This window comes from Hemiscyllium ocellatum, chromosome 15 (genome assembly GCF_020745735.1).
Source record: "Hemiscyllium ocellatum isolate sHemOce1 chromosome 15, sHemOce1.pat.X.cur, whole genome shotgun sequence".
In the NCBI taxonomy this organism is placed as follows: Eukaryota; Metazoa; Chordata; class Chondrichthyes; order Orectolobiformes; family Hemiscylliidae; genus Hemiscyllium; species Hemiscyllium ocellatum.
Window position 1 is genome coordinate 41,589,456 of NC_083415.1, and position 15,156 is coordinate 41,604,611.

At 39.6% G+C, this 15,156-nt stretch overlaps 1 protein-coding gene across 3 annotated transcripts in view; it reads right to left on the reverse strand.

The window, feature by feature from the left end:
- Positions 1-15,156, reverse strand: part of LOC132822762 (nucleolar protein 4-like) — a 278,882-nt gene that overhangs the window by 14,803 nt on the left and 248,923 nt on the right. For all 3 annotated transcript variants that reach the window (XM_060836076.1, XM_060836073.1, XM_060836075.1), the window contains one exon: positions 12,004-12,123. In XM_060836076.1, the coding sequence (XP_060692059.1) occupies positions 12,004-12,123 (120 nt within the window). The remainder of the gene's footprint in view (positions 1-12,003; positions 12,124-15,156) is intronic.

The window sequence follows — 15,156 nt, forward strand, 5'->3', positions numbered from 1 at the left end:
GTTCAGCGGTGATGCACACAGTTGTAAGGCCTGAAAATGCTCAGCTATAGTTGTTTTACATGATAGCACATGAAAACACATTCCACATGTTTACAATATTTTAATTTTAGGTCAGTTTAAAGAAGTAAACAGTCTTACGTATCATCATTGAACTGTATCAAGTGACACAAGAGCTGCCTATTGAAGGCAAAGCATTGGTCCTGGCTGAAGAATCATTCTGGCCAACTTTCAATAGAACAAAATTAATGAGGTAGACGTATCTTAGAAACATTGTTCTTTCAAAAACAGGAAGACAATTAAGGGTTTTAGTTAAATAGAAAATTAGCTAGTCTGAACATATCTAAGATTCTTGGCACTGGAGGATAATTAGTTCATCACAGAGCACCTGTTTATCCAAATAAGGAAAACCATTAACATGGCTGACTTATGTTAGGCCCCAGATTCTGGGTTAACTGTTGAGACACATGCAGCTTGGATTATTGATGGAGAATCCTCTCCCAGAGCCTTTGTCTTTGCTATTTACATGATCTTCACCAATTGATCTTGTATAATACTGAAATGTAACATGAACAAAATCTTCCTCTAATCCAAATAATATTCCATGAATCTGTATGAAGCTGCAATGAATTTTATCAATTAAAGTCTGGTTGAAGATTTGTAGCTCGGGTGTCCGTTGTTGTGGTTCTGCTCGCCGAGCTGGAAGTTTATGCAGCAAAAACTTCCAGCTCGGCGAGCAGAACCACAACAATTTTATCAATAAACATTTTAAAAATTAACAAGTATTTGGCACAGTTAAAGCATTTAAAAGGAAGGAGTGAATTCAATGTTGCAGTCTGACATAATACATAGCTGCAGTCAACCTTTCAAAGCATCTATCTTAAATTCATGTTATTTTTATTTATTTGCATACTAACTTATCTCCATGTGCAGAAATGAAAAGCAACTTAGTTTCTGAACCAAATCAAAATATCTCAAAGCATGCACATTCTTGGTAATAGTTGATTATAGAATCACAGGTCATTGTAGTGCAGAAATGGGGTGATTAATCCTTCAGAAAACCACCCAATTTCAAGAAAACTTCTAATACTCTTTTGAAAGTTATCCAGGAGCTTTCCCACCCCCACTGACAGACCCCAATGTCCCCTTCCCAGAACTGGACAGAACCAATACAAATGTTTTCAACCGTAGTGACAAGTTGTATTTATTTACTGCTTTCAACATAATAAACACCCCAACATGCTTCACAGGACCATTATCGACAAAATGTAAGAGCCATATAAGGACATTAGGGCAGATGACCAAAAGCTTGGTCAGAGAGGTAGTAAATTTGTAAGGAACATCTTGAAAAAGGTAAAAGAGTTACAAAGACTGAAAGGTTTAGGAAGGTATTGTGGGAGCTTTGGATCCAAACAACTGAAGGCATAGCTTTTCTCAGCGCAGTTAATAATGGATTCTAGCATTGTCCTGACAAATGGTGCCAGGTTAACTGGCCAGCCATTCTCAATTCTTGGTCTCTCAGTTTTCTTGAAAATGGTGTCATATTTACTAACTTCCACCCTGCAGACACTTTTTTAAATGCAGGAAAATTTGCAAAATAATGTCCCTAGTGTATCCTCTATTGCCCTTAGTGTTTAGATTAGATTACTTAGAGTGGAAACATGCCCTTCGGTCCAACAAGTCCACACCGACCCACCGAAGCGCAACCCACCCAGACCCATTCCCATACATTTACCCCTTCACCTAACACTATGGGCAATTTATCACTGCCAATTCACCTAACCTGCACATTTTTGCGTTGTGGGAGGAAACCCACGGAGAGAATGTGCAAACTCCACACAGTCAGTCGCCTGAGGTGGGAATTGAACCCGGATCTCTGGCACTGTGAGGCAGCAGGTGCAGGGATAAATGTAGGGGAATGGGTCTGGGTGGATGCGCTTCGGCGGGTCGGTGCGGACTCATTGGGCCGAAGGGCCTGTTTCCACACTGTAACTAATCTAATCTAATCTAATCTAATCTAAAGCAATCTAATCTAATCTAAAGTAATCTAATCTAATCATAATTTACAACGTTAGGGTGCAGGCCATCCAATCAAAGAGAAAATGTAAGAGAATTGGGTAGAAAGTTGGTGAGCTTTGAAAGGTAGGAATTAATTAAGAATAATGGCGATTATTATCTTTATGACAACACAACAGCATCCAGGCTTTCTTTACTATATGAAATTATTTTTAGAAAGCAATCATAAACAATATGCAATTCAGTGACTCATTCTTATAAAAACATTTCAACAAGGACAATTGTGAATAGAAAATCTGGATACATTAGTGAAATAGATCATTTAAACGTTTCTGCATTTCTAGGAGTTGGTACAATAAGCCAGCACTCGAGCGAATATTTCTGCAGCATTTCTGTATGCTTAAGTGATGATTCACCCACCATAAAGAATCACTGATTGCAAAGTGTAATCAACAGAAAATTAAACAATTGACTAATTGTCATGTCAGAGACAAGCAAATATGGCCTATGCTCTATGCATATAATTAATCCAGTTACAGAGACATGTTTTACATTTGTGATGATGTTTGTGAATTAGCAAAATCTGGCAGGTCTTGGAATAATCACTGAAATACATTACTGTGCTGTTAGTTACTGCTTTACATCGATGGATAGAGCTTCAAAAACTCATTGATACAAAACAAGTAATTTAACTTAGCAGTTATGTCCTGGACCTTAGCTATTGAGCCAAGAAAATCAGGTCTGGTGGAATTGATATAACTTCACAAAAATGTTGGGTAGCAGGAGGCCATTTGGCCCATCATGTTCGCACAAGATTAGGTCCATGACCTGAGGGAATAACTTGAGAATTGTTCTGGGACTTCAGATAATATAACATGGAAATTCAGTTTGGGATCTGAGATAACATATTTTGAGAATCATGCAGGAACCAGGATCCAAGAGAGGATGTGCACACAATACTAATCACTGGAGCCCATGCCTTCAGGGGGTCCTAGGCAAGGGCACATTGGTCACTGGGGAGGATGAGAAGATAGTGGTAATCAGAGCAAGATCACCCCTGTATGTGAGATAGGCAGAATCTATGAGGTGATTTTTCAATAACAATCTGTTTCTCTCCCACATTAGTGAACTGACGAGCATTAAGCGTGAGAGAGAAATGTGAGTAAAAGAGGGACAATTTGGAAGGTAAGTGGCTGCAGTGAATGAGTCATTGGGATTGCTGCCAATAGGTGATTCGGACTTGGGTTTTCAAATGCAACTCTGAACATCAGGACTTCAGCTCCCAACAAAAAAAGACATTGAGAGGAAAGTGGATGAAATTCTGATGAATGGCTAGGATCTGTCTCAGGCATAGCCCTTGCTAGGGAGCTGAAGTAAGGCAATGTTTGTCCTGTTGGGACTTCTGTGAAGAGCACAAATAGGGCAGAAATTTGACAACTGTATGGAACTCAATTCATGTTCTTACCTATTTAAGCAGTTAGAATTTTGAGACCACAGTCATTTTTTGACAGAGAATGTCTGTTTGCTGATGTTAAATTTTAAAATTCTTGTAAGTAATCCAGTATTTGAGTTACAGAATAGCTGTTATCTCATACTGGGTACAACCTCAAAATAATTCTCTGATTTATGTACAGTCTGATGTTTTCTTCTGACTGCTGTCACTGTAGTAAATCTGTGGGATAAGCTGTTAGGTCAGTTGCCAGAATGGAAACATAACTGCTTTGGCTGCAAACTGTATCCTCTGGGTCTTGCCTTGGAGCTACACTAAACGATCTTGACCACACACATGCCTGCATGGAAAACTCTTCTGTTGCTATTGGCATTGATTCTGTATAGATTATTTTTGCTTGTTTAGTCATGGATGCTCCTTGAGAATTTCAACAGAATGGCAACTTCTCTAAAATCAGACACAACAACTTCCACCAGTATAGTTGAGGGATGCCAAGACTCATTTTATGTATACTGAGGTCTTGTTTGGTGATCATTCAGAGGTTCATACAAGGCAGTCTTTTTGTCCACATGTCCTTGCATGATCCTCAACAACTATAAATACCAGATGTATCTCTGAGTGGCTTTGTAGGCCTTGAAAAGATGCTCATGGTAACAAAAATATATTCTGACATTTATAGCATCAGGGCACAAGGGGACGTTCTACATACAGTGTCTTTACTCTCTCTTTGAGAGAACAATATAATTAAGCCCACTCTCCAACTTTCACCCCACAGCCACACAAAATATATCTTCCTCAAGTATATATCAAATTTGCTTTTGAAACTTGCAACTGATTGTTTTCTGACTCTATCAGTTTAAGTCAGCCAGAGCATGACCAGTTGTTGTATAAAAAGAACTCTCTTCATTTCTCCTGACTTCTGTGCCAATTAGTTTAAACTGAATGCTCTGAATGTCTACGGAAGTGAAATCAGAATTTATCATGAAATGTCATAGAATTCAACAAAGTGTACAGAATCTTCTAAGGGTTTAAGTAACTTGGACTATGATTTGTGACAAGAGTCAGAGGAGAGGTCTGGTGAGGTTGACTTCTACCTTGGGAACATCTTGGTCCATCTTTTATACTTTTGACAAGTGGATTAGATTAGATTACTTACAGTGTGGAAACAGGCCCTTCGGCCCAACAAGTCCACACCGACCCGCCGAAGCACAACCCACCCATACCCATACATTTACCCCCTACCTAACACTACGGAGAATTTAGCATGGCCAATTCACCTGACCCGCACATCTTTGGAGCACCCGGAGGAAACCCACGCAGACACGGGGAGAACGTGCAAACTCCACACAGTCAGTCGCCTGAGGCGGGAATCGAACCCGGGTCTCTGGCGCTGTGAGGCAGCAATGCTAACCACTGTGCCACCGTGCCGCCCATGGAATGGAAAGTGTCTCACTAGGCAACAGCAAGTTCCCAATTAAAGGTCCCAGAGATTTATCCACCGTTACATTCTCTAAGATCTCCTGAACTACTTCTTCTGTAATGTGAACTGTTTTTAAAATATCGAAGTCTATTCCTCTGCATTCTTTACACTCCATTTCTTTCTCCACAATAAAAATATTCAATTAGTACATCTCCCATCTCCTGCTGTTCAACATAAAACATCTAATTAATATTCAGCTTCCCATTTTATCAAATGCGCCAAAGAAGCTAGGCATCAAGAGAACTCAATATGGAAATCAAAGTGACCACCTGGTAACTTCAGCATGAAGCAGCATTCAGGACATGATCCATGGGCACCAGCCACAGAAAATGGGAGCCAATGTTTGCCAACCTCTCCAACAGGCCGTTTAGGAAGCATGTATCTACACTGCATTAAGCACTGACAACTAGAATTGAAAGGTTGGAGCACAGACACTTTGCACACAAGTATAAGCATTTAGCTCATAGATTAGACAAGAATGCATCTAAGGGCTACTTGCTTGCTTTCTTAACATCTACATTCATGCTAGCAGTACTCATGCCTTGACTTGCCTGTTAGCACACTGGCAGTTCAGCTAGAGCCCAGCTATCTGTACAACAATATTGAGGTACTCTTTAGTGCCAACACACAAACAAGCTGCTTGTCAGTGGGGGTGTGTCCAGGGAGGGGTGGGGAAGCCTTCCTATATGACAGGCCAAAACATCAACATAACAGCTACAGCAAATTCTGTGCATGAAAAACACTACATGCTAAGTCAACTAAAAGTTCATGTCGGAAATTGGGTGGAGGCCAACGTTCACATCAGCCAAGGAAGGGTGATGTCAGTCAGGAGGAGCCATTAAAATCAATCACTGGCACACTCCGTACACTTTCCAGAGGCTTGGACACTATCATTTGCTCACGTGGTCCATTCACAGTCATCACTAGTCAGGGAGCTGCAAAGACAGTGGTCAGAGGAATGCTCAGTTATGTGTAGGGGATGTTCGTTGCAATTGGTTAGAGGTTTGGGTGTTGGGATCCATCTGTTGTTTGTTAAGCAGGGTATGAGTGTACAGGCGGTCAGTAAGGGTGGTGGGGGCATCAATTCTAAAAGGGGTGGGACAGTCAAGGCTGGATGGTGGAAAACAGAGGAATTTGCAGAGGCAGGCTCCAATGCTGATGATGGCCACTATGAGCTGCATTCCCTGCTATCACTTGCTGTTCGTTAAATGCAGAATGCTACTAGAAAATGACTGGGGAAACAGGGGAGGTGGCAGAGTTGGGGTTGGTTTGATGGGCAAAAGTGTGGCATTCACGGTTGCTGGATGGGGGGACTTTAAAAAACAAATACATGAAGCAGTCATTTGTAAATCCCAGCTACATTTAAGTTGCAGTCACAAAATCACCCATTTGTTATGCAAGTAGGGTGAACATCCTCAGGGTTTATACACTGGGCAAAGGCAAATTGAACAATGGCATCGCAATAATACTACAGTTAGTACCAATGTCTGAAAAAGAGGCCAATGCTGGTGAAAGGTGAACCAGAATACTTGCAATTTCTAAGGGTGCTGTGGGAGGTACACACCATTACTTCATCATCTGTCATGCAAGTTTAATGATAATCCATACTGAATGCAATGAAGAGTTTAATGATTGATGTAGGTCAGGGTTACAAAGAGACTTGGAGCACAGAGACACTCCCTTTTGTTGTAATGGGCTGGTCACTTAGCCAGTGTAGCACCTTCACCAAATTGGTGCACATGCTGAGGCTCTAGCTGAATGAACAATGCAGATATGGCCCTTGTTGTCAGAGGGCAGCATGTCTCACTGTATGGAGGAATGTGAGCAGCCTTTTGCAGGGTAAGCCACCAATGACTCTTCTGATACACAGCAACCTCTTTCATCTCTGGTTTTCCCAATTCAGGGTTGTTTCACCCAGGAACCTTGAATCCTGACACTGGTCAGATCGAGTTCGCTGTGGATCCCTTTTAAAAAGGTGACAATGGATACAGAAGGAACTGGGTTAAAAGCAGTAGAGGTTAGTGCTGCAGCCTGGGCAGAACATAGCTGGCTTTCTCTAGATGCAGGGTGTCATCCTTGCACACATATTGCACTTAGAGGGCCACTTTCCTGTACCAGGTGAATTTGAGGCTCTGGGTGCCTTACAAAGCTGGTGTCAAGCTTACATCTTAGAGGTATTATTTTTTTTTAAAGATATTTTTATTAGAAATTTAATATTTTGACAGATTTACAAAAATAAACAGAACTTTCAAGCACAAACATTAATATAAAAATAGATCTTAAATATATAATCATCAAAATTCAAAGGAATGATACTAAAGAAGAAAGAAAAACAATGAAACTCAGTTAACTACTAATCTAATCCACAATTATCCAGAGTGTATAGTTGAGTCACTTACATCCTTCAAACAAGAGAAAATGTTCTCTAATACACTCATAACAGTATAATAAAAAGGAAACTATTTCCAAACAATAAGAACAAAAAAAACATGTTTGAATGGAGATCCTCCCCCTTGTTCTCAGGGGGCCTTACTTCCTTTCTAAAGGTCCACCATATCCTCTCCCAAACAGTGTCCCACCCTTGACCCGGGCGCTCCTTAATAGGATTTAGATATAATACTGAGCTAGAGTTAACAGTGAGCGCCCCACCCCCACCCCTCCCCACCCATACCTGAGTATATCTGATAGCATCAATGCCACGTACAAACACACATAACTATAAAATTACAACTCCAACAAATTACAGTTAAGTATAATAACATAAAATAGCAAGGGAAGACAACCCTGCTCCCAGAAGCAAAAGTAAAGTAGAGTAAAGTATCCACTTCTCCCCACGGAGTGTGGAAGAGGCAAGCCAACATAAATTGTCTCTTACGATTTATTTAAACGAGTCTAAAAGTTCCTTAGCCTCTTCTGGTGATCTAAAATTATACTCGGATCCTTCATGGTTAAAGCATAACGTCGCTGGGTAGTGTAAGGTGTATTGAATATTTAAGTTCCTTAGACATTTCTTCACCTCATCAAACGCCTTCCTCCTTCGTGCCAAAGCCGGGGAGAAGTCCTGAAATAACATAATCTTGGATCCTTCATGAATCATAGCTTTAGGATCCTTTCCAAGATTTCTGGAGGCATCCAGGAGTATCTGCCTCTCCCTATAACTCTGCAGCCGGAACAGGACCGGGCGTGGGCGCTGGTTTGGGCCAGATCCGCGTACTGCGACCCGGTAGGCCTACTCCACCCTTACCCGGTCAGTTTCAGCCCCCAGGTTTAAAAGCTGGGGCAGCCATCGCTCCAGAAATACTACTAACTGTCCCTTCTCTTCTTGTTCAGGGAGGCCCAGAAGACGGATATTCTTTCTCCGATTTCTATTATCCAGGTCATCCATGTAGATTTCAAAGGCCCGGACTCTCTGCTCCAGAGCTCGCACCTGTTCTGCAGCTGTTTGTGCTGCAGCCTCGGAGGTCGTGGCCTTTAGCTCCGCCCCCTCCACTCGGCCCTGCAGTTCCTCAATAGCCTGGCTGTGCTTTTGTAACTTTTCTTCGAATGAGTTCCATCTCTGTCTGGATTCTGCGATGAAATTGACGAGTGTCGTTTCCAGCCTGGCAATCATCTCTTCAAGGCCTGTTTTTACATCAGCTGCAGCCGGAGGAGGAGAGGAGGGTGGGGGAGGGGTCTTTGTTTTCTGAGAGCTGCGGGATCCCTTTGGTTTACTCATTATCCACTTAATATTAAACTGCTTAAATATAATAGTAAGCAGCTAATTAAGGTTAGAAATTTTTTTGGGTGGTTTGGTAAGTGTGGTGGGGGTGAGTAACTCACTTTACCCAGGTTTTGGGAAGAGCACTGTAAACTCAGACTTGCTGAGTCGCCGCCATCTTGGATCTCTTAGAGGTATTATTGATCACAGACCTAAACTTACAAGCGTTTTGATTTTCTTTCTAGTTTTTAATGGGACATGGCCAGTATTTATTGCCCATCTCAAATTGCCCGTAATCACGTGCCTTGCTGAGCCATTTTATAGATAATTAAGAGTAGACCATATTGCTCTGGGCCTGACGTCACATGTATGCCAAACCCCAGGTCAGGATCACAGATTTCCTTTTCATTAGTGAATGAGATGTGTTTTTACAACAGTCAATGATTGTCGCATAGTCACCATTACCACAACCCTATCAGCAATCTATTAAAATGCAGATCATAGCACAATATGAAAAATATCAGTTGATGGTATTTAAAAATATTAAAAGATAGCAAGTGTACTATATGAAACATATTAATTGATGTCAAATATTTTGACATTGTAGCTTAATGAATTTGTATATTTTTTTCTGAGCAATGCATTTGTAATTATTTATCAGTAACTACTTTTAGGTCGATGAACTCCTTGATTTCAGAGCCCCTTCCTCCAGGCTTTTTGTTTCCTTAAATAAATAACATTTTGTTTTTAAATTGTTCTATAATCCAATGATTTTCAATTCTACATCTTTCACCAATCATGTGGATTGTGGATGGAATTTTGAAATGACCATTCCAGCTGTAACAGCAGACCTGTAACAGGTCAGGAAAAACAACCTTAATGCAAGAAGGAGAACGTATTGCTGACACCAAGTTAGGGTACTGAGGAATTGGAAGATCACAGACTAGATTTTACAAGGATAGTTCAACAGGATTTAGACCTGTCTGAAAACAAACAAATGCAAGGCATTGTGTGCTCGAGCTAAAAATAGAAGAATTGAAGATAATTTGCCATGGAAAAATTAAAAAGCCTCACGATGTGTTAGTTGGCTTGTATTCACCAATCTGAGCAGTGTAATAAGCAATTTCTGTGCAAATAGGATATGGGTTTATATCATTAAATCAGATGCTTTCAATCTTCTAGATACCACACTGAAGCAGTACTGTCCTCAGCTGTAACTGCTCCATTAGTACAGTGTACAGTTTTGGAACATGATGTAAGAGGATTATGGAGGCCTTGGAGATAATCTGGCTATCTGGATGCTATTTGGCTCGTTGGTCTGCTTTCTGGCTCATTGGTCTAGGAATATGATTCTTGCTTAGGGTCTTCTACTGCGCAAACTTGCGAGAGGTCCCGGGTTCACATCCCGGACGAGCCCGCGTCTCTTTATTTCCTTTATGAGCGGCACGGTGGCACAGTGGTTAGCACCGCTGCCTCACAGCTCCAGAGACCCGGGTTCAATTCCCGTCTCAGGCAACTATCTGTGTGGAGTTTGCACATTCTCCCCGTGTCTGCGTGGGTTTCCTCCGGGTGGTCCGGTTTCCTCCCAAAGTCCAAATATGTGCAGATTAGGTGAATTGGCCATGCTAAATTGCCCATAGTGTTAGGTGAAGGGATAAGGGGAATGGGTCTGGGTGGGTTGCTCTTCATAGGGTCGGTGTGGACTTGTTGGGCTGAAGGGCCTGTTTCCACACTGTAAGTAATCTAAATAATGCAAGAATATCAATTATCCTAATGAACAGTTTCTGAGAGAAAAGCTATGAGAAACAACATGCTGAACTACAGATCTTAAAGCCTCCAGTGCTTCATATGTTTTCTTTTCAGTATATAAAATATTCTCAGATCAAGTAGCAATATTTCTTTTGAGTAACACTGTCCAGTTTCCAAAAAGAATATATACATTTAGTACAGTACTGAAAAGTTACTCTGCGTTAATATTTTCCAATACAACAAAATACAGAACAAAAGAAGACAGCATAAATCCCAAACAAACTGGGACAAATTCAGAACTGACGTAGTTCTTTTCAGTTTGTAATATGTTGTCAGAAAGAATAATTAGGAGTAAAACTCTTATCTCATTTAAGAATCAGCTAGATTCTGTAATGAGACAACAGTCAAAGTGATATGCCGGAAGATTGAGACTGAACTGACTAAAGGGCTTTTTGCATTTAATACAATTCTTGGATCATTGTATAGACAACATTGCTGCGAATCTTGTGATCCAAGTATCTCTGGTTCTCTTTGTGTTAAATCAGTCACTTAATGTGTTTTTGCAAACTGTATAGCATGGAATCACTGAAATTACAGAAATTACAGAAGAGGCTATGCGGTCCATTATGGGTGGAGTGTTCTACTGGAGTGAATTATTTTGAACCAATACCTCTGTCAGTTCTCCAAATCCATTGAGTCTGCTTCACTATTATGTTCACTTTTATCATTCACAATCTTTATTTGCTCTCTTAAAAAATTCATCAAATTTGCACCACTGCATTTTGATATTTGTTGATTCTGGGATAAGGTTTGTATACCAAAAGGCAGTGATGCAAAATAATGTAATCTGAAGTGTGAATTTTTTTTTATTCTGGAAGACTTTCTATAAAAACAGCCCAGAATAATTGGAATTGAGAACAAAATGTCTCATAAGGGACTGTAATCGCTACTTCATCCAGCATGAGAATAAATGTACAGCAGCAGGACATCAGTTCAGCTCTGTCATTCAAATAGACCATGGCTCTATAACTGTCTTTGCTCCAGTTTCCTTGATGTCCTCAGCAAATAATAGAATTTTAGTTTTGAAAGCATCAGTTGCTCAAGTATTCACAACAATTTGGGGAATTGCGTTCTAAGTTTCTACTATCTTTTTGTGAAAACCTGCTTTCTGATTTTGTTCTTGAATGGCCTATTGCTAATTTTAAACTGTGTTCCATTGTTCTAACTCAGAACATTTAAAAAAAAGCAGAAGCATAGGCTGTACAACCCCTCAAGCCTACTCCATCATTCAGTATTATTATGGCTGATTTTCTCCACTTTCTAGACCAGAGGAATTAGTTCCGTCCATCAAATCCTTCATTTTTAAAAATATCTCAATCTCCTGTACTCAAAAATAATGTAACCTACATTTATGCAACCTTTCCTCATAACTTAACCCTCTGTGCCCTGGTACGTTTCTGGTGAATCTGCACCGTATGCCCGCCAAGGCCAGTACATCGTTCCTGAAGTGAATGGAACAGTTTAGCTCAGGTGTGACCCAGGTTCGATACAACTGAAGTACAACTGCTCCCCCTTGTCTTGCAACCCTCTCAAGCAGCTAAGTATGAATAGTACCTGCAGCTGAAATGCTTCCAGTCGCATCCGTTTTGCAGCTTTCCTGCTTTCGCTCTCACATGCAGCAGCCAGAATATTTTCTGCCATAGCTGAGGTCAAATGAGGAGGGGTGGGTCGTGACTACAGAGAAGAAAAGGATAGACAAGTTGAATATTGTACAACGAATCACTAAGGCTAAATGACTATGGAACAATACAGACCCGGTCAATCACAAGTGCTGCTGTGAAAGATACTCTCTGTACTCAAGATAATGGCTCCTTTAATCAGGCCACTAAAGGAATCCTGTTCAATTGCTCAACAACATAAACAGATCTCACATGCACTTTCCTCAGGAATCATGTGCTTGCTTTCAGTGACCAAAACAAGACGCATTTAACTACAGAGGAACTAACTTGTGATCTTGGAAATTAAATGTAGCTTCTGTCATTCATATCTGAACTGAGATATTCTCTGAAACATCTCTGACTGTTCTAGAATCTAGATTATGTACTGCAGTATGGGAAGGTAAAAGGTACTGATGAAGGGCCAAATTGCTAGATAAAGTATTTGTCAGGACTTGCTTGCCGATGTTAATAATGACAAATTTTCAAAACTTGTGACCTCAAAATAAATTTGTAACAGGCTACTGATCACATCTGGATTTGTTTGGTGAGGTAAAATCACCATATAAATTATCTTGGTGAGTCATGTCATTTATTGAGAGAGATAGCGCATGAACTGGAAAAAGAATCAAAGTTCGGAAATTACACTGAGGGATGATATTGTTTGAATACTTTACATATTATGAATCAGATCTCCTTCTCCAACTCAATTCCTTAGAGAGCTCAGTGTTTTCAAAAAAAAAAGAAGACTGCTTTCAAATCTGTAAATAATTCTCAACCTTGTGAACAGAATACAACCACAACCTAATATCCGAAAGGCAATATCTTTTAGTCCTGAAACATTTTTTTTTGTCCCTTATCTTCATCTTCTAGCATATTAGTACTACTGTACTCCTCTGAACATTGTTACTTTAACAGACAAATATATAACTGTTGTAAATTGATTAACACTGTTATAGACTCTCTTGGTAATTTCCAGGCACAATTGTTTTTTCTTGATATGCTGCCAGTTTTGTCAATACAGATAGTGTGTCAAATTATTTCTCACCAGAGCACCCTGGGATATACAAGAACCACTGATTATGCTTCGTCACTAATCAAGAATCCATAGAAAATCTTTTTTCACAAAGTGGTTGATAATTTTCTAAATGGACAAACCCTGTACCTGTATTCCATTGTTCTTACTCAAAACACATAAAAGAGCAGGAGCACAGACCATACGACCTGTCAAACCCACTCCATCAAACAATTATCATGGATGATCTCCACTTCCTTGACTCTCTTACCAGGGGAATTAATTTCCTAAAGCATAGGAGATCAACAAGATTTCTCTGAAACATGTTGAACAAAAGAGGAGGTAAACAAGGAAGTAGTGATAAGATGAATTTTGTAAGCCTGATGATTGTGGGAATAAAAGACAGTGGTGGGTAAACATATGTACATGCTCTACCACAAAATACTAATGTGGGGAATCCCATCAATAAATTATCAGCTGCAAAATTTAAACCTTTGATTAGATTGTCTTGGAGGATTAGAAGTCCAGCAGACATCAAACAGAAGATCTTTTTTCATAAAAAGCAAGGAAATTTGAAGCCTGGGTCAATATGGATGTTCCATGTTCTATACTTTGTAACACAAGAAAATGAGGATTCACTTTATCCTCACTCACAACAGATCTCATTCATCATTAGACTGGACTGGACACCAATTAAGCAATGCCTCATACTTAATCTTTGCAATACGGTACTCATCTTTATTTTTATATTCCTCAATGGCATTGCACTTTCCTTTATTACTTCCTCCAGTCTCACAACTGTTAAGGATATCAGTACTCCTCTAATTCTGGCTTCTTGAACATCTTAATCTTAATTCATTCCATTTTTGGTGGTTGTGCCTTCACATGCCTGAATCTTAAACTCAAGAATTCCCTTTCCAAACCTCTCCATTTCTGTTATTGTCTTCCTTCCTTTAAAATCTAATTCTTTGACTAAGCTTTTGGACACCTTCCCTGATATCTTCATATTTGACTCAGCAACAAATTTTATTTAATTATACACTGTGATACTCTTTGGGATGGCTTAGTACATTAAAGATGCTACATAAATACAAGTTGCTGGTGTTGCACTTATTCACTCAACAAAAGAATATTATATGCAGTCAGAAATAACTAATTAAAAATTATAAGTAATCCTACAAGACTGTGGTGCCAATATTACAAGCCATACTTTTCTAATACAAAGACCTTATATTTTACTTTTAAGATGTTTATTCTCATTTTTCTTAATAGGTACAGAACCAATTCTAGTCAAGACAAATGAGTTACTCCTAGCCCTCTGTTTTAACCAATAATTGGATGCACATAATCTCCTCAGTCTCAAATTAAACTCCCACTCAAGCACATGCGCCTTGGCTCAGTGATACCACTCTCATCTTTGAGTAAGGAGGTGAACTTATGCCATATTCGAAGGCATTAATGCAAAATCTAGGCTAACACTGTTACAGTTTTGCCAGAATAACACATTGGTAGAGGTGCTGACTTTTGAATGAAATGTGAAACTGAAATATATTTTGATTTCTGTAGTAGGTGCAGAAAGATGCTACGGCACTATTTTAAGAACAACAATAGAGTTATTTTGGTCCATATTCCTCAACAACACTAAAGCTTAAATATGGGACATTGTTGTGTGTAGACTGGTCACTATTATCTCTACATGCAAAAGTTACTATATTTCACAGGCACTTCACTGACTGATGAAAATACAATATCACATTTTTTTCTTATATTTCTTCTTTTCTGTTAAAACTGGATCCCATAACCTTAGTTTAATCATTTCGTTCTCTTCAACAACTCAATTCCTTAGACAGCTCAGTGTTTTCAAAAAAAAAGAATACTGCTGTCAAATCTGTGGATAATTCTCAACCTTGTGAACAGAATACAACCACAACCTAATATCCGAAAGGCAATATCTTTTAGTCCTGAAACATTTTTTTTTGTCCCTTATCTTCATCTTCGAGCATATTAGTACTACTGTACTCCTCTGAACATTGTTAC